Source organism: Acanthochromis polyacanthus, chromosome 4, assembly GCF_021347895.1.
Source record: "Acanthochromis polyacanthus isolate Apoly-LR-REF ecotype Palm Island chromosome 4, KAUST_Apoly_ChrSc, whole genome shotgun sequence".
In the NCBI taxonomy this organism is placed as follows: Eukaryota; Metazoa; Chordata; class Actinopteri; family Pomacentridae; genus Acanthochromis; species Acanthochromis polyacanthus.
In genome coordinates, this window is record NC_067116.1 from 7063144 (window position 1) to 7083801 (window position 20658).

Genomic DNA, 20658 nt, shown 5'->3' on the forward strand with positions numbered 1-20658 from the left:
TGACAGCTACTTCTGCCTCGGTGGTCATTTGGTCCGCAGCTTTGGGTGAAGATAAGCGTTGCCCTTTGTGTTACGTCGTGGTTCGCACTAAGTCGGGCGGTGAGGGAGGAGAAGGGAAAGAAACGCAGCACAAAGAGAAAGAAAAGGACGATACTGTACGGCTCAGTAATCACTTCGCACCCTTCACAGAGACTAGACGATTAATGATTTGATAAAACTTCACAGAATCAGGCCTTTTAAATCTGATACGGCCTCATTCATCGAGGCTTCCTGCAGACGGATCCACGTCACATTACGCCGACACTTGGACTAAGTTCTGGTCTGTCTGACAGCAGCTGAAGTAAAACAAATGAGCATCTGAAAGCGGCGCTAAAGATTTTGTTTGTGCAGCATGCATCATGTGTTTGTCAGCTACTCGATGCCTCGGAGTTCTTAGAAGAAGGCTGAAATTGTTTAAAACTCTGCACAGACTTCATCTTTATAGAAGTGCTGCAGATAATCGACGTTTGGTTTTGTTACCTTTGACGTCTTTACTATCGTCACCTTTTCTGGCAGTAAAGAAAAGACGGCGTGAGATTTTATAAAAGGCAGCTTTCATGTAGAGGACTTTAAAACCCCTTGAATACGCTGTAAAAAATGTTTTCAGAATCAGAATCAACTTTATTGGACATTCACTCCGGTGAATCTTACCTCTCAGCAATCAGAAAAAAACAGCAACTAAGTACTCAAATAAGGTAAAAGTTGAGGAGAACACAATAAAAAAACATAAATATCCATAAGCAGCAGCATTTACAGTCACTGAGGTAAGTGTGGGAGTAAAAGATTTCAACTGTGGTATTTCCGACATTTACTGATATTTTACAGATTGGTTGGTAAAATTGAAAATATTATCTAGTAAAGAATTTAATAAATTTACATGTTAAGCATAAAAAATGACAACACTACAAATACCGTCCATTGATCATAAAATTGAACTAATTTTAATGTATTTCAATCAGCAAAAATGCTGCATTGTTCAGATCTTTGCCTTCATTTAAAAAAAAAAGGGATGAGGCAAAAATATAAAATATCTATTCTATGTATTCTTCAGATTTTCCCTATTTGCTTACATTACAGATAATATCTATTAAAATCACAGAAAAAAATAATTTGCACATTAACTGTAAAACAACCCAAACAAAAGCTGCAAAACCATCTGTATCTAAACAAACCATTCCATTAACAGGGTGACAAAATAAGATATGATTTTAGTCTTTTTTATAAATAAAAGCCTGAAATGAGTTGAAAAAGGTTTTAAAGATCATACTTTGCAGCCTTTTTATTTATTTACAACTGAAAAAGAAATACAAACAAAAAGCAACAATGAACGCAGCCATAAAGGTTTGGATTCCTGACACAGAAAAGATTAGCAGTAAACGTTTCTGATACATGCATCACTGCAAAATGCATAAAAGTTAATAAAAGTGTATTTTTGATCACTTGTGATGCTGTGGATGTACAAATATGATGCTGTATTTCCTTTTAAACTGATTTGGTTGCAGATTTGATATCTAATCTATCTGAAAAAACACTGCTTGTGCGGTTGTTTTTCTTCATAGAAACTCGGATTTTCACATTTTAAAGATGCAACAGTCTGAAAGCACAAATCTCTCTTTTGTTTTTTTAGTTTATCCAGATCTGGAAATCAGCTCTTGTCCTCTTTTTTGTGTGTCATTCAACGTAGAGGAGAGTTGATGAGATCTTTACCTGTCGTGTCGGCCCATGTTGAGAGCGTGAGACATGCGGCGCTGGGAGTTCGGGGAGCCCATCAGGTGGTTCTTCCCCTTCAGCTGGTGCTTGTACTTGGGGTTGTGTCTCAGCCAGCGGAGCAGAGCCTCGCAGGCGTCGTTCCGCATGCCGGTGTTGGTCAGGCTCACCGCCAGCGCCATGAGGGCCAGAAGGTTGTTTGGGTGGAGCTCCAAACACCTGGACGGAGACAGGAGAGGCGTGAGCTTCAAAGGGAAAGCTGGATGTGATGGGCATTAATTGGGACAGGCCGAAGCGGAGGAACATCAGGCGGGAGGAGGACGGTTTCTGGGCCAGAGTGGACGAGTTGCAGCTTCCCGATCTGCACCCAAGCCTCTGTTCAACCCCGACACATGCTGGGAATGAGCTCCAGATTTAAAACAAATCATATTAGACCACAGGAGTGAAACATTGTGAGGAGTGGTGAAGCTAAATGAGCAACTTGTCCCGTGACCTCCACCTCACACCAGCTGCTTCAGCTTCAAAGAGAAAAAACAAGAATTTAAAGATGTTTTTTTTTAATTCAATGCTCTTGAAACCATAAAAATGCATTCAACCATCTTTAGAGTCTACTGGCTGCTTTACAGGAGGAAGAAAGAACAAGAAGTTCCATTTTTGCTTTCATTCAGACCCAAAAACTCCAACCTTTTTCCACGTAAAAATGAGAACCAAACAGGTATGAGGTCGTTGTGTTCATATCTACAGACCTGCAGGAGAATGATGTGTGATCATGTTAAACATAAAAACAAGCAATGCACTCAAATGTATATGAATTATTGTTGCTCTATATTAGTTAAAGTTGCTCTATATTAGTTAAACTTGCTCTAAAATGAGTTAAAGTTGACCTACACTACTGTTCAAAAGTTTGGGGTCACCCAGACAGTTTCATATTTCCCATGAAAACTCCTACTTTTATCCATGTGCTAACATAACTGCACAAGGGTTTTCTAATCATTAATGAGCCTTTCAACAGCATTAGCTAACACAATGTAGCATTAGAACACAGGAGTGATGGAAATGTTCCTCTGTACCCCTATGGAGATATTCCATTAAAAATCAGCTGTTTACTGCTAGAATAGTCATTTACCACATTAACTATGTCCAGACTGGATTAATCATTCATTTAATGCCATCTTCAATGAAAAAAAGCTTTTCTTTCAAAAATAAGGACATTTCTAAGCGACCCCAGACTTTTGAATGGTAGTGTGTGCCTTTCTGTATCTTGGCATTGTTGCATTCTGCATAATGAGCTAATGGTAAATGGACTTGCTCTTATATAGCGCTTTTCTACTCATCAGAGTACTCAAAGCGCTTTTTTACAACAATTGCTCCCATTCACCCAGACACAGACACTAATATGCAGGTTGCTAATCAACCTGCAACATCAGTCAGTATACATTCATACACCAGCAGAACAGTCACTGGTAGGCAATTCAGGGTTCAGAATCTAGCCCAAGGAAACTTCGGCATGCAGCATATGACTAGGCGAGAGCGGGAATCGAACTGCCAACCCTTCGATCATTGGACAACCCGCTCTACCACCTGATCCATAGCCACCCCCATTTTGACAGTTTGGTCAATATTTGTGCTACACTTTTGTACCTGAAACAGGAAATGCTCTTTAAAGATGCATTTACATAGAATTTTTTACACTTTTGTAATGTTGAAAACAGTCTTTTTAAAATGTAATTCTCCTCTCTGGTTGTTGTTTGCATGCAGGTGCAGCCTCAGATGATTTCAATTAACTTTGCATTTAATCAAAGATGATTGTTCCAGAGATGGGAAGTGTGTTTGCAGCAATCTGCTGAAGTTACATCAGCGGTTACATCACGTGGACGGCTGCCACCGACATCTACTCACGGCGGCCTTTTAATTGAAAGGAACAGAGCGGTGCTGGATGCAGGACTTGGATTAGCTCAGAGAGATGAGGCCAGGACAAGATTTAGCTTTCATCAAGATAATTTTCCAGCCAGATTTGCTGCAGCTGATGCGGCAGCTTCCTTAAAACCAGCATAATCTCAGACAAACTAAATTAGATGATTACATAAACTCTGCTTTGAGGTCACTGAAAACACCCAGATGTGCTCTTTGGTTACTCCTTTACATAAAGTCCAAAAGAATCCATTAGTTTGAGCAATTTACTGTTATTGTACAGATTTGTTGGTGAGACTATGAATATTATCTAGTAAATAAATGAATAAATTACCATTTGTTAAGCATAAAAATGCCCAAACTACAAATAATGTCCATTGATCATAAAATCTAACTAATTTTACTGTATTGAAATCAGCAAAAATGTTCTTTTACAGATATTTGCTATTACCTGAGAAAAATATATATATATTAAGGATGGAAAAATGGTAAATATCTGTTTTAAACACATTATTTTAGCCAGTTTTGTTAACTTACAGCTAATATCTAGAAAAATTACAGTAAAAAAAAATTATAATTTATGTGTTTTCTGTAAGAAAACGGGCCCAAATTGGACATATTGTCACAATCACTGCTTTAATAAACAGCAATTAGTTCTTTTACAGTTTTACAGTTGTTTGACCATAAAATTACACAATTTTGCTGTATTTAAATACCCTATAAACACCATTATCTTGCAGACATTTGGTGTTATTTTAGTTAAGTTTGGTTATTCCTTTAAATGAAGTCTGAAATAATCCATTATTTTGAACGATTTACTGTTGTTTTGCAGATTAGTTGGTGAAATTATGAATATTATCTAGTAAATAAATGAATAAATTTACATGTGAAGCATAAAAAATGCCACAAGTACAAATAACGTCCATTGATCATAAAATGAAACTAATTTTACTGTATTTAAATCAGCAAAAATGTTATTTTAAATATTAGCCTTCATTTTAAAGACATGAGACATTTTTAAAATAGTAATGCATTCTTTTTCAAAATTTGACCATGAAATGAAGTATTTAAAGCACAAAAATATTTGTTCTTACCTGAAAAAAAGTATATTAAGGATTGAAAATGGTAAATACTTGTTTTAAACCATTGTTTTTACCCAGTTTTGTTAACCTACTGATAGTATCTAGTAAAATTACAGTAAAAAAATTAGAATTTCTTAAAACATGTTTTAAAAATTAGAGTTGTATTTAAATCCCCCATAATCACCATTATTTTACAGATATTTGCTGTTATTTTTCTTATATTTGGTTACTCCTTTGAAAAAAGTCCAAAAAAATCTACATTTTCACATCCAGAGTGACTTCATAAGCCTGTTTTCCATTAAAAAATCACTCAGTTTTTCACAGAAAGTCTCACTTATTCAAAGGATGAAAAGGAAACTCAGCACAAGAGACAAAAAAATTCCAGTTCCCAGTGTTCCAGAAACTTCTCTGTGTGCCATTATTCAACAGAAAGTGTTGTCAGAATGCAGCCGTATTGTAACTGGATGCTCTCAGTCTGAAGCGACGCCAGCAGAGCAACAACGGGACTAAAGCCAGATAAACATCTAATCTGACTTCAGACCCAAACACTCCAACACAGATGGAGAGATTACATAACCAAGCACCACACAGAGAGGACTAGCTGAGGGGCAGGTGGGGTAGGAGGGGGCTGTGAGGGGGTATGAGGGGGTATGAAGGGGTATGAGTGGGTATGAGGAGGTATGAGGGGGTATGAGTAGGTATGAGGGGGTATGAGGAGGTATGGGGAATATGGTGGGGTATGAGGAGATATGAGCGGGTATGAGGGGGCATGACGAGATATGAGAGGGTATGAGGGGGAATGGGGAATATGGTAGAGTATGAGGAGATATGAGTAGGTATATGAGGGTGTGTGAGAGGGTATGAGGGTAGTATGAGGGGGTATGATGGAGCATGAAGAGGCATGACAAGGTATGAGGTGGGATGAGAGGGTATGAGAGGGTATGATGGGGTATGAGGAGGTATGAGAGGGATATAAGGGGTACGTATGAGGGAGTATGAGGGGTTATGAGACAGTATGGGGGATATGATGGAGCCTGAAGAGGTATGAGAAGGTATGAAGGGGTATGAGGGAGTATGAGGGGGGTATGATGGGATAAGGGGGGTATAAGGAGGTATGAGGAAGTGTGAGGAGGTATGAGGGGGTATGAGGGTGTATGAGGGGGTATGAGAGGGTATGAGGAGGTATGAGGAGGTATGAGGGGGTATGAGGGTGTATGAGGGGGTATGAGAGGGTATGAGGAGGTATGAGGAGGTATGAGGGGGTATGAGGGTGTATGAGGGGGTATGAGGTGGTATGAGAGGGTATGAGGAGGTATGAGGGGGTATGAGGGAGTATGAGGGGGGTATGATGGGATAAGGGGGTATAAGGAGGTATGAGGAGGTATGAGGGGGTATGAGGAGGTATGAGGAGGTATGAGGGGGTATGAGGGGGACATGAGGAGGTATGAAGGGGTATGAGGGTTTTTATGAGGGGGTATGGGGAGGTATGAATGGGTATGAGGGTGGTATGATGGGATAAGGGGTTTAAGGAGGTATGAGGGGGGAATGAGGGGAATGAGGGGTATGAGGAGGCATGAGGAGGCATGAGGGGCATGAGGGGTATAAGGAGGCATGAGGGGGCATGATGGGTATGAGGGGCGTGAGGGGGCATGAGGAGGTATGAGGGGGTATGAGATGGTATGAGGGGAAATGGGCAGTATGGTGGGATATGAGGAAATATGAGGGATTATGAGGGGGGTATGAAGGGGTATGAGGGGTATGAGGAGATATGAGGGAGTATGGAGGAAACACCAAACATGAAGCAAACTACCTGAGGCCTGAATGAGCTGCACGGACCCAAACATCAATTATTTGCATTCTTTGTAATCAGTTTATTCAGAGTGACAATTAAGCCGTTGTTTCAGTGTTATTTATTTACTGTGCAGTGCTCAGAGAAGGGAAGGACGCTGCTCTCTCCGGTGTTTTCAGTCACAATTCGTGTCCTCGGCGGTGTTATGAATGGAAGTGGGCCACCTCCCATCGAGGACTCTGTTCAGAACCTGTCTCTGTGCAATCACCGGCCATGTGGGGAGTCTCTATTTTGAGAATAAAAATCGCAGAACCTGTCCTCCCAATCGCTGCTTCGTGAACTTTGATAACAGCCATTTCTTCCTCGCAGGGTTCCCACACATTTTTCCATTTTAGAACTCCACAGTTTTCAGACTACATTTGACTTCCGAATGCAAACAGCTGCAGATGGTAAACCATCTAAATACATGGGTTTAAATTCCATAAATCCTGACTACCATATATGTCAGCTATGGTTCTGAGTGCTGCAGATCATATAAGCCAGACGACACCAAACCCAGATAAGTTCAGAACATTTATGTCAAAGCTGCAAAAACATCTCTGCCCAAACAAACCATTTCAGTTTCCTTAACAGAGTGGCTACAAAAGCATTCCTTCTTGGGATGCTTTTATACATTAAATAACGCTCAATATAATTTGGCTTTTTTTGACAACAATTTGCAAAAACATAATTGCTTTAATATCAAAGTGAAAAAGGATTTTTATAAAATCCTGTCAGTTAATTAAAAACATATAAAGTAAAGTACTAAGTAGTAAGTTATGAGGAGGTATGAGGGAGTATGAGGAGGTATGAGGAGGTATGAGGGGGTATGAGGAGATATGAGGAGGTATGAGGAGGTATGAGGGGGTATGAGGAGGTATGAGGTGGTATGAGGAGGTATGAGGAGGCATGAGGGGGTATGAGGAGGTATGAGGAGGTATGAGGAGGTATGAGGGGGTATGAGGAGGTATGAGGTGGTATGAGGAGGTATGAGGAGGTATGAGGGGGTATGAGGAGGTATGAGGTGGTATGAGGAGGTATGAGGAGGCATGAGGGGGTATGAGCACGTATGAGCACGTATGAGGAGGTATGAGGAGGTATGAAGAAGGTATGAGGGTGTATGAGGAGGTATGAGGGAGTATGAGGGGTTATGAGGGGGTATGAGGGGGTATGAGAGGGTATGAGGAGGTATGAGGAGGTATGAGGGGGTATGAGGAGGTGTAAGAGGTATGAGGGGGTATGAGGGGGGTATGAGAGGATTTGAGGGTGTATGTGGAGGTATGAGGGGTATGAGGGGGCATAAGGGGGTATGAGGGAGTATGAGGATATGAGAAAATATGAGGGGGTATGAGGGAGTATGAGGAGGTATGAGGGGGTATGAGGGTTATGAGGTCGTATGATGAAGTATGAGGAGGTAATGTGCTGTTATGAGGGGCATGATGGGGTATGAGGGGCTATAAGGAATAGCTAAAATGAAATTCTGCATAAAACCTTGTCTTTGGAATGTAAATACAGCATTTTTTTACATGAAAATGTCACTATATCTTGCTGAATATTCTGTCATCAGGCAAATTTCCTGCACTTCTCTTCATCTTTCCACCTTCAGCACCGTCTGACTCATGCTAACATGACGTGAGCAGTTTCCAAACCTAAACGTAAATCGGCTGCAATTGCTTGTCGTACCTCTGGAGGGAGACGATCGCCGCCTGCTCGTTCTCATTTTCGGCCTGTGTGGTTCCCAAAACCTGCCAAGCCTGCAGGGAGACAGAACACAGGTAAACAGTAAACAGCAGGTAAACAGTAAGCAGCAGGTAAACAGTAAACAGCAGAAACCTGGAGTCCAGAGGATCCAGAACAAAGCGACCGGTGGAAGCGCTTCAGAAAGCTGCAGAGGAGCGTTTAAACATTCGCGACTTTAACGAGGTGACACCGAGGTTCATGCAGCTCTGATTAACTCTGACAAAGTGTTCAGTTTGTCCTCAGATACTCTCAGAGTTATTATTCAGCGAAGCTATCGGAGGTGATTTGATGAAACTGCCTTATCTCTCTGGAAGTGAGACAATAGTTTAGGTGAACACTCCTAATTTAATTAGAGCTGAGTGAATTGTTCATCAGTTTTATCACTGGAGCTATTTTTACTCTGAAAATATTTGGAAATTTGGATTGTATGTTACAGAGGGAAATAGGCACAAGCATATTTTTTTTGCCATTTTATAGATAAAACAGGAACATGAAAGATTTATTGATAGTCGAAACTCAAAATTTATTAAAAGGAGCCAAGCAGCTAAATGTTTCTGATAATTAAGAATTATCTGCTTTTCGAGCTGACAGGGAACGTTCCCACAACATTATATATTATCTATTAGTGGGTACGAGGGGTATGAGGGGGTTTGAGGGTGGTATTAGAGGTATGAGGGTGTTATTGGGGGTATGAGAGGTTTATGAGTGGGTATGAGGGGTATTAGTGGGTATTAGGGCGCATGAGGGGGTATAAGGCGGTTTGAGAGGGATATGAGGGATTGTGGGGGGGTAGGAGGGGTAAATTAGGGGTTAAGAAGGGGATATGAGGGGGTATGAGGGGGTATGGGGGTATGAGGGGGTATGAGGGAGTATGGGGGTCTGAGTGGGTATGGGGGTATGAGGGGGTATCGGGGTGTGAGGGTTAACTCCACATTTATTGATGTAAATGATCATAGTTGAAACTCCAATTTTAAGGAACGTTCCCAAAACATTATTTACAAGATTTTCTAATTTTTTAATGAAAATATTGTTGTCAAATGTTTAAAGAACGTTTTAAGAACATAACATTTCCCAGTAATGTTCAGATAAAATGCCAAATTACTTGAAATACGACACAAATGATTACTGTGGTCCAAACCTCCTCTGAAATGCAGTATCTACTTGGCTATCTACACTATAGAAATAAAAATGACAAATACATTTTAAAAAGTGAATATTTGATTAATTGTTTTTTGAAGTAGTTGTAATTCTGTTTGTTGGCTTTGCTTTGTTTGATAAATGCTGAATGTGTAACAGGACAGATCAGTGTGTGGACTAAGACATAACAAACATAAACCCCAAAAAGTGAGATTATGAGATCATTCGTCTGTATTATGTCCCTGTGAGGGCACATTTAATAACCTCTCCCAGGGCTTATCTCTGCAGATGCCTTTTTGTTCGACTTTTTTCGAAACGAGGGGTGAAATTATTTCTGAATGATTCGGAGGTCTTCACAGTGGGGCAATAAGCCACTAAGCACCCTGCAAGGAATTTTGGAATCGTATTAGTTCCATACACCGCGGGATAATCCTCTCCTCGGAATAACTGGCACATTTCTGTATATTCCAGGGGATTCCGAAAGTACTTTGTGTGAAGGCTTTGCTCTTTTAGCTCGCAAAGAGGTCACTTCTTTAGAAACGGAGGGGAACACACAGGAAACCTGCACAATGAGCAATTACTCAGCTCGCTGGGCAAATGGAAATGCTCATCGAGGGCCAGTTGACTATTTTTACTGCAGTAAACAAGTCTTTTAACAAGAGAAGAAAAGAAAAGACTTCCTCCTCTACAGGAAATCAGCCTCTTAAAGCAGCCTGAGGTCAACGATGCGTTCTTCCTCTCAGCAGGAAGTGAGGTTGGATTTAGCTTCAGGACCGTCAAATTCATTTTAGTTCAGGGCCACATTCAGCCCAATTTGATCTCAACTGAACCGGACTGGTAACATCAGAGCATAATAACCTATAAATAACCACAACTCACAATGATTCCTTTTGTTTAAATGCAAAAAAATACAATTCTGAAAATCTTTCTGACAAAACATCATGAACAAGCTGAAATTCACTCACTCAGTTGCCTCATTTTATCATTTACACATCACAGATCGCAGTGTATTTGGAACTGAACAATACAGTATTGTACTTCATGATTAAAACAACTGGTCAAGAACTAGAAATGATTCTAAATTTACATGAATCTGCAGAATTGTAGACATGCTGCATTCGGGTTTTGCAGCAAATTCAGTAGTTGATCAATTATTACCGTACCTCAAATTATTACTATCAAGGGACCTTTTTAGATAGAAATACAAATCAAATTTATTTGTGTGTTACTTTTTTTGCATCTGTAAGTGCTTTACGTAATGCAGTAATGCTTGTATCTACTCTCAGATGTACATTGCTTTGGATAAAAGCTCCAGATGGAAATCAGCCGTATGGCTATAATCTTTAATATTTCGTGTAAATGTTCATTAATGTGAACTGTCCCAAATTGCTTTTTTAATTCATTTTAAAAATGAATTTAAAAAAAGCCTAACCCTAATGTCAACGTCACTTTAAGAAGTCATCAAATTTCAAGATGAAAAAAAGGCAATTTAGAGGTTTTTCTCTGCTATTCCACATAGAGGCTGGGTCATTTCTGACCCTAAGACAGCACAAGGGCTAAAATAATCCCTTGATTATGACAAGCTATTTAGACCATGAAGTAAAAAACTACATTGTTCAATTCCAATTTACATTACAGTAGGTCGGTTTACTCGCTGTTTAATTTGCTGCTGAAACTTGGCATCTTTATTTACACTTTGCAAAGTCTCTCCTGGTTTAGCTTCAGGTTTGTGCTGCAAACTCATCCAGGCTCTTTGTCTGTGTAGATTCTCAGTCATCCAGGTCGTGGTAATCATGGGTGCTTTAGTACAAAACAACTGGACTTCTGTGGTAGGTTCTGGAAGAAGATTTCTACTGAAGTTCCTACGATCAGCTGGGCTGGCTGAACGGTACAAGACTCTTCTTTCTTCAAAGTGCATCATAAAATCTGCAACTATGAGTGGTTCTAAAAGAACTAAACTCGATGAAAAGCAGTCTATAAGTGTTTATGCATATTTTTAAGTATAAATTCTCTGTAATGCTTTCAACGTCACACACGAGTAGCTTCTGTTTTCTGGAGATTCCTGTTTTGCTAAAATCTTGCTTTTCACTCTTGTTTTTTTCAGATTTTTACGATTGTCCTGTCCAAAGTCGATGTCCAGCAAGAACTTTAGAGAAATAGTTTGACATTTTGCTAGATTTTTTTGGTGTTTTTGCGCAAAGTTGTTCAATACCATAGAAATCAATTGAACTTCTCTGGTAGTTTCTTCAAGAATCTACCAGAGAAAATTGATGCCTAGCAAGAACTTGAGGGAAATAGTTTGACATTTTGATAGATTTTTTGGTGGGGTTTGTTTTGCACAAAGTTGGTCAATACCATGAAATCTACTATTTCTCCTGAAGCTCCTACGATCATCCGGGCTGGCTGACCTGATCAACCTTTTTCCTCTTCAAAGTGGCATCATAAAATCTGCAAATAAGACTGGTTCTAAAAGGACGAAACTGGATGTGTGCATGTAGAAAATGAATTCACCTCTGAATCATGAGGGTCCTGCAGAACAGCTGCTTCCAGCAAAAGCACAGCGTTTGGCAGGTCTCCCTCTCGAGATTTCTTAAGTCCCTCTTCAAACGCGTTGGGCAAGTCCTTGTAGGGATTATCTGTGTGGAAGTAGTAACCCTGTCAGCGAAAAATAACAAAAACAGGGACAGTGGCGATGTCAGTTTCTCTCTTCCTCCATATTCAGATGCAAAGAAGGCCGAGCGTCCTGAGCAGTTGTATGTTTAAGCAACGCTCCGGCAGCAGGAATCGATCTTCTCTGCTTCACATCAAACCTGGCCTCGGCTCCCCGGGGTTCGTCTGTTCTCTTTAAATGTTAAACTTTGCATTTTCAGGCCGTGATTACCCCGGTGTGTTGCACGCTCCTGAGCCCGATGACTTTGAAACAGCTTCTTTTCTTTTGACTCTGCACCAGGATCAATCAGAGAGCCCAGAATCCTGATCTCAGATGTGATTTACTTCTAAAACAAGGTGAAGTTTAATGCTTCAGTCTTATGATCTTGTCCTCTGAAACTTACATAAACAAATTTATATAGAGAAAGTTTAGTCTGACCCACATCTTATTGCAAAGTGGTCGACAAGTATCAATACAATAATGATGAAAAAGTAAAACGTGATTAATTTAAATCCTGTACGTAGCAGTTTGGTACATTTCAGGCTCTGAAAAACAAGAAAGCATCACATTTTTAAGCCTAAATTCTGCAGAATACTTTCAGTGTCACACAAACACAAGAGCTTTGTTTTCTGGAGTTTCCTGTTTTGTTAATATCCTCTTTGAAGTGGAATTGGCGATTCTAAAGTCAAATTTATCAAATATCTCCTCAGAGTCTGTTAGCTCTCTGTTCTGTTTGTGGGTTAAAGAAACATTCAGCTTAGATTCTAGTTTGCTGAGATCCATTTTGCACAAAAGAGAAGTTAACTGAAGCATCAAACACCATGTTTTACGGGAATAAACAGAGTCAGATGAAGAAAGCCTGGTTTTTATCACCGTGATAAAAAAAAAAAACAGGTTGTTGTTATCTCCGACTGTCTAGGTTTAGTCAAGTTGGATATAATTAACTTATTTCCTAGTAATCAATTAATTTTGATTATTTTTGAAATAAATGACTATATTATAAATATAGAATAATTAATTTAAATTTTAATTAAGCATTTACATTTTTTCTACGAAAATTAAATCAAAAATTCAATCAATAAAATTTATTTCATATAAATTATTACAATTTTAAACATTTTAAATATATTATTATATTAATACGGATTAATCAATGTCATTTAAAATAAAATAAATTAAAATTACATTTAAATTTTAATTTAATTTAATATATTTATTGTTATATGAATTATTTTAATTTTAAAATATCTTTGAAATAAATTATTATATTATTCATACAGAATAATTATTGTAAATTTAAATTAAACATTTTGAAAAATAAATTAAAATGAAATATAAATAAATAAAACATTTGAATACACGTATTATATAAATTGATATCATTTTAAATTTATTTAAAAAATTAATTCTTACATCATTAATGTAGATTAACAAATGTAAATTTAAAATAACATAAATCAAAATTACATTTGAATTCAATATATTTGTCATTATATAAATTATTATAATTTAAAAATGTTTTTTAAATTATCGCTTTCATTTATTTTTTAGTAAAGTAAGTCTAGACTCCAGTAACTTGTTTTTAAATCTCTCACTGTTTCTTAAATTACTTCTTTGTTCACTTTTTCACTACTTGGACATTTATTTTGTGTCGTCTTTGGAGTCATGCAGCGCTGATTTTCACATTTACAAACTTCAGAGCATTGCATTAAAGATTAACCACAGATGATACTTTTTAAATTTATTGTGAAAACTTACCGAGGATAAATCTGACACCCAATTAAAGCGACAGACACTAAATGTGGTGCACTGCATCATAAATTAGGACTGATTTTAGACATTTGTGCACAGTTTGATAAAGAAAATGAGAAATAACATGTTTGTGAGGTTTATAGAAGCTTTGAGACTGAAGCATGCATCAAATCCTAAAGTAATTATACACAGTAGAACTAAAGGCATGCGTTCACTGAGTGTCTGAACATCAGGACAGACTGTCACATGCTTCACTGTAACATTTTAATGACACTGACCTTTTCGTGTGGAGAAACCGAGGAGGGAATCTGTGCCTGTTCATTCTCTGTCAGCCAGTTTCTTCGAGCCAGTTCTTCCCATTCAGCCTGCATCTTATCCCAGAACTCAGTGTCTGACTGCAGAGAGGAGGAAAGATGGATGGATGGATGGATGGATGGATGGATGATGTAAGGATGGATGGATGGATGGATGGATGGATGATGTAAGGATGGATGTAAGGATGGACAGATGGATGGATGGATGGATGGATGGATGGATGTAAGGATGGATGTAAGGATGGATGGATGTAAGGATGGATGGATGGATGGATGGATGCAAGGATGGATGGATGGATGTAAGGATGGATGGACGGATGTAAGGATGGACAGATGGATGGATGGATGTAAGGATGGATGGATGGATGTAAGGATGGATGGATGGATGGATGTAAGGATGGATGTAAGGATGGATGGATGGATGTAAGGATGGATGGATGGATGGATGTAATGATGGATGGATGGATGGATGCAAGGATGGATGGATGGATGTAAGGATGGATGGACAGATGTAAGGATGGATAGATGGATGGATGGATGTAAGGATGGATGGATGGATGTAAGGATGGATGTAAGGATGGATGGATGGATGTAAGGATGGATGTAAGGATGGATGTAAGGATGGATGGATGGAGGGAGAAAGAAGCAAACCAGTGATTAGTGTGCAGCAGCAGACCAACAGCTCTTGTAATTTCCATCATGCTACTGTTGGAAATGTCACGTCTGTTAGTCCGGCTGTAAAACTCTCTGATGACTCATCTCCATTTGCATGTTGAGGCCGAGTTTAAAGGAACAAACACAGAAACCTGCTCTCACTTTCAAACTGACTGACAGGTCTTTGAAAAGTGTCAATTAAGACGAAACAACGGCTGAATCTGAAATATTACACAGTTTAACAGAGTCTAAAGGGCAAGAAGAAAACATCAAGTCTCACTCAGCAATGCATCAAAGCCTGCAGATTATTAATATTCTGCATATTTACTAGACTCTGAATAGAAGAATCTGTGAAATGTTTTTCTACATGCAAATCATTCACCAATGATCGCCAATCTGTGCATTATAAGCATTTACTAGCATGCATATTTATTGCTAATAAATGTCAAATTAAATGAATATTTTTTTGTGAAAATTGAACTGTAATTTAAAATATAATTAAAAAATTGAACATGAATCTATAAATTTTTAGAATTTTAAAATTATTTTTAAAATAAATTATAGCAATATGAATAAAGATTAATTAATCTAAAATTAAAATAAAAATATATTAAAATTCAATTTAAATTATATTTTTAAAATGTTATTAAATATTTTTAATGTTATATAAACTATTATAATTTTAAACTATTTTAAATAAACTATTATATTATTAATATTAAATAATTAATGTACATTTAAATTAAATATTTTAAAAATTAAATAAAACATTTTAATACTTAATTTTATATAAATTATAAAAACATATTTCTAAAAGATTTATTATTAGTACAGATTAATTTATGTTAATTTAAATAAAAATATTTTAAAAATTTCTAAAATAAAAAATTAAAATAAATTAACATTTAATTTTAATATCAATCAAACTTTGTTATTTAATATATTTAATGTTATATAAATTTTTCAAATTTAAAAATCTTTTTAATACATTACTATATTATTAATACAGAATAATTAATATAAATTTAAATCAAGCATTTAAAAAATAAATTAAAGAAAAGAAAATTTAATTAAAATTAAAAAACATAAATATAGATAATTTTATATAAATTATTATAATTTTAAAAATATTTCTAAATAAATTATCATATCATGAATACAGCTTAATTAATGGAAATTTAAAATAAATTAAGCAAGTACAAGTATTTACAGCCATGTACATTCCCCCCCCCCCCCCCCCCCCCCCCAGTTATTTAGTTCTGTTTTTGCACTTAGCTGCCCTGCTGCAGGTTTAATAAAAGACAATCTTATCTCATCTTTAAAGTCTATCTGGAAAACCTGGCTAAATATAATCAGTTAAAAAAAAACACCCACAAAATGCTCATACTTTCCTAATTGTGAGAAACTGTCACACCGGGACTTGAGAGTCTCCGTTAGTTTGACATTTGAACTTATTTGCTGGCATTTCAATTAGCTGACCGAGGCCTTGAAGGTTATCTCGGTTTAATATACCAATTTGCTTCCTGGAAAACAGCTCCTCATGTCCTGTCTGACTACAAACCACAGCCTGTGGAGTGATTCTGTTAAATGGAAGCTCATATTAGTCATTTAATTAGTTTAAATGACCAGTGAAGTTTGATTTTTCGAGTCCAGTTTTACAGCCACTCTCTGATGTGAAGCTTTAGGACAACAGGGGTTAAATAAATGACTGAAAAAAGACAGTTTTAGTAGGAATAAAACAGATTGTTTGCATGTAAAAATAACATGCAGGAGTCAAGAGGAGCTAAAAAGAAGACAGGATACAGTGAATTTGCACACAAAATGATTTCCATAAATGATTGTTCACTTCAGTAATCACCAGACTGAACCTGAACAAGCAGCTCACTGTTCTAATCACGCTCCCATGATGAGTCTGCCTCCTTTCAGAACTTAAGAACACCAAAGAAATTGTTAATTTATGCTTTGCTTGAAACGTGGACTTGGATTAGCTCTGAGAGAAGTCGGCGTTTGTATGTGTTGCTGCACAGATAATCAGGTTTAATGCAGAGAAGAAGCAACTCGAGGAAATAAATTCATGAGTCAGACGTCATTTGTTCTGTTGAACTGGTTCTTTGTGAGGCCACAGGTTCATTTTTGAAGTGGAAAATCTTAAATTTAGTTTATAACTGACTGTTAAACTGTTGCTATGCAGAAAAAGTACAATAAAGTAGAGCTTACATTTAAACTACAGGTCAAATTGAATGTTTTTTTCAGGACTGACATCAATTATTAGTAATGAAGGAGACCAATTATCAATCTTTGACCCACAACTCTTTTTAGGTTCAGATTTTTGTCCTAATGGGGTTCAATAAGAATTTAAATGGACAGAAAACTGCATTGTTAAGCTGCTTTACTGTGAAATGTTTTGACCACGACTGCATTCTAAACATTTAAAAAAATAAATTGAAATTTAATTAAAATCGTTTTTTAAAAAAGAAATACAGTTAATATTATGTAAATTATTAAAAACATTTTTAATAAATTGGGATTTTATTAATATATATTACAAATGCAATTTTTTTAAAAATTAAAAATGAAACTAAATTTTAATCAAAACATTTTATCAAGTTAAATTACTCACAACTCCTGTAATTTAATTTCAATGCATTTTTAATTTAACATTTACATTCATTTGTATTAATAATATATTAATTTGCTTTAAAATACATTTAAATTATAATAATTTATATAATATTATGTATATTTCATTTTTAGATTAATTTCTAATAGATTTTTTACAAAATGTTTAATTTTCACAGTAAAGCAGCTACATAACGCAGTTTTCTGTCCATTTCAATTCTTACTGAACCCCACATACACGTTTTAAATCGAGTATGTTAACATCTAAAGCCGTGAATCTGTGCAGGATCCCAATACGAAGGCAGACAAAATAGGCCCTGAGCTGTTGTTGTGTTTTTCCACGTGTTTCTCTGTGAAGTATTGTGACACAGAGCCGGATGTGATCTATGGAGGACTGAAGCCTGAAGTCTCGGCTGCACATCTGCTCGACACGTTGCATGCAGCTTCTCTGTGTTTCTGCATCGTGGAGAAAACAGATCTGGCTGATTCCGTGATGGTCTTGCGTGATGCCAAACAGAGCAGAACAACTCCTGCAACTCATCAGCACATGACAGGGGTGCACAGGAAGTGTGCGACTCCACTGTAAGGGAGAGTCTGCAGAGTCAAAGGTCCACAGGAGACGAGCTTTTTGATCGACACCGAGGCTGCCCTGTGGCCCCTGATGCCGGTAATTGAAGGCTGGCGACTCACAGACAAATTGCCTGAAGGTGAAGCTCCACAGCATCAGAAGGAGGAAGGATTCAGAGCAGAAACTTGGATTCAGAGCAGCTATTTGCATTCGGAGTGAAGCCACGTTAGAAGCTGACATTCCTGTACGATCACTTTGTATTTTTATCCTCTTCACAGCTCTACATTATAGTAACCAGGTCCTCTAATTGGAATTTACTTGGTAGACCACAAGAGAAGCTAACTGAAGCATCAAACGTCCTGTTTTATTTCCTGCGGTCTCTGACAAGTCGAGCTGGATAACTCAAAGGAAGCCCAGATATGTTAAACTTCATGACACATTTTTGGTTATTTTAGCATCTTTTTGTGTCATTTTGTGCAATTTCAGCATCATTTTGTGTCATTTTTGTGTTATTTTACAGTGCCTTGTGAAAGTATTCGGCCCCCTTGAACTTTTCAACCTTTCGCCACATTTCAGGCTTCAAACATAAAGATATAAAATTCTATTTTTTTGTCAAGAATCAACAACAAGTGGGACACAATCGTGAAGTGGAACGGAATTTATTGGATATTTTAAACTTTTTTTAACAAATAAAAACCTGAAAAGTGGGGCGTGCAATATTATTCGGCCCCCTTGCATTAATACTTTGTAGCGCCACCTTTTGCTGCAGTTACAGCTGCAAGTCGCTTGGGGTATGTCTATCAGTTTTGCACATCGAGAGACTGAAATTCTTGCCCATTCTTCCTTGCAAAACAGCTGGAGCTCAGTGAGGTTGGATGGAGAGCGTTTGTGAACAGCAGTCTTCAGCTCTGCCCACAGATTCTCGATTGGATTCAGGTCTGGACTTTGACTTGGCCATTCTAACACCTGGATACGTTTATTTGTGAACCATTCCATTGTAGATTTGGCTTTATGTTTTGGATCATTGTCCTGTTGGAAGATAAATCTCCGTCCCAGTCTCAGGTCTTTTGCAGACTCCAACAGGTTTTCTTCCAGAATGCTCCTGTATTTGGCTCCATTCATCTTCCCATCAGTTTTAACCATCTTCCCTGTCCCTGCTGAAGAAAAGCAGGCCCAAACCATGAGGCTGCCACCACCATGTTTGACAGTGGGGATGGTGTGTTCAGGGTGATGAGCTGTGTTGCTTTTACGCCAAACATATCGTTTTGCATTGTGGCCAAAAAGTTCCATTTTGGTTTCATCTGACCAGAGCACCTTCTTCCACATGTTTGGTGTGTCTCCCAGGTGGCTTGTGGCAAACTTTAAACGAGACTTTTTATGGATATCTTTGAGAAATGGCTTTCTTCTTGCCACTCTTCCATAAAGGCCAGATTTGTGCAGTGTACGACTGATTGTTGTCCTATGGACAGACTCTCCCACCTCAGCTGTAGATCTCTGCAGTTCATCCAGAGTGATCATGGGCCTCTTGGCTGCATCTCTGATCAGTCTTCTCCTTGTTCCAGGTGAAAGTTTAGAGGGACAGCCGGGTCTTGGTAGATTTGCAGTGGTCTGATACTCCTTCCATTTCAATATGATTCCTTGCACAGTGCTCCTTGAGATGTTTAAAGCTTGGGAAATCTTTTTGTATCCAAATCCGGCTTTAAACTTCTCCACAACAGTATCTGGGACCTGCCTGGTGTGTTCCTTGGTCTTCATGATGCTCTCTGCACTTTAAACAGAACCCTGAGACTATCACAGAGCAGGTGCATTTATACGGAGACTTGATTACACACAGGTGGATTCTATTTATCATCATCAGTCATTTAGGACAACATTGGATCATTCAGAGATCCTCACTGAACTTCTGGAGTGAGTTTGCTGCACTGAAAGTGAAGGGGCCGAATAGTATTGCACACCCCACTTTTCAGTTTTTTATTTGTTAAAAAAGTATAAAATATCCAATAAATTTCGTTCCACTTCAGGATTGTGTCCCAATTGTTGTTGATTCTTGACAAAAAAATAGAATTTTATATCTTTATGTTTGAAGCCTGAAATGTGGCGAAAGGTTGAAAAGTTCAAGGGGGCCGAATACTTTCACAAGGCACTGTAGCATCCTTTTGCATCATCTGTGTCTTTTTGTGTTATGTTAGCATCATTTTGTGATGTTTTGTGTCTTTTTGTCATTTTGTGTTATTTTAGAATCCTTTTGCATCATTTGTGTTATTTTAGCATCCTTCTGTGACATTTTTGTGTCTTTTCCTGTCCTTATTGTCTGATTTTAGTATACATTCACGTCATTTTGTGTCATTTTTGTGTCATTTTTTTGAGTTTACCATACTTTTGTGTAATTTTTGTCTTATTTTAGCATCCTTTTCCATCATTTGTGTCTTTGTTGTGAGCATCCTTTTGCGTAAATTTTGTCTTTTTGTGTCCTTTTTGTCTTATTTTAGCATCCTTTCACGTCATTTTATGTCATTTTTGTGTTATTTTAGCATCCTTTGTGTCTTTTTGTGTTATTTTAGCATCTTTTTGCATAACTTGTGTCATTTTTGTGTTATTTTAGCATCCTTCTGTGACATTGTTGTGTCTTTTTTGTCATTAATGCCTGATTTTAGCAT

General features: G+C 37.6%; 1 protein-coding gene across 3 annotated transcripts in view; it reads right to left on the reverse strand.

Moving 5' to 3' along the window:
* pex5la (peroxisomal biogenesis factor 5-like a) overlaps positions 1-20658 on the reverse strand; it is a 185122-nt gene that overhangs the window by 20783 nt on the left and 143681 nt on the right. For all 3 annotated transcript variants that reach the window (XM_051947475.1, XM_022198054.2, XM_051947476.1), the window contains 4 exons: positions 14125-14241; positions 11956-12099; positions 8251-8321; positions 1747-1965 (listed from right to left, as the gene is read on the reverse strand). In XM_051947475.1, coding sequence (XP_051803435.1) covers positions 1747-1965; positions 8251-8321; positions 11956-12099; positions 14125-14241 — 551 coding nt within the window. The remainder of the gene's footprint in view (positions 1-1746; positions 1966-8250; positions 8322-11955; positions 12100-14124; positions 14242-20658) is intronic.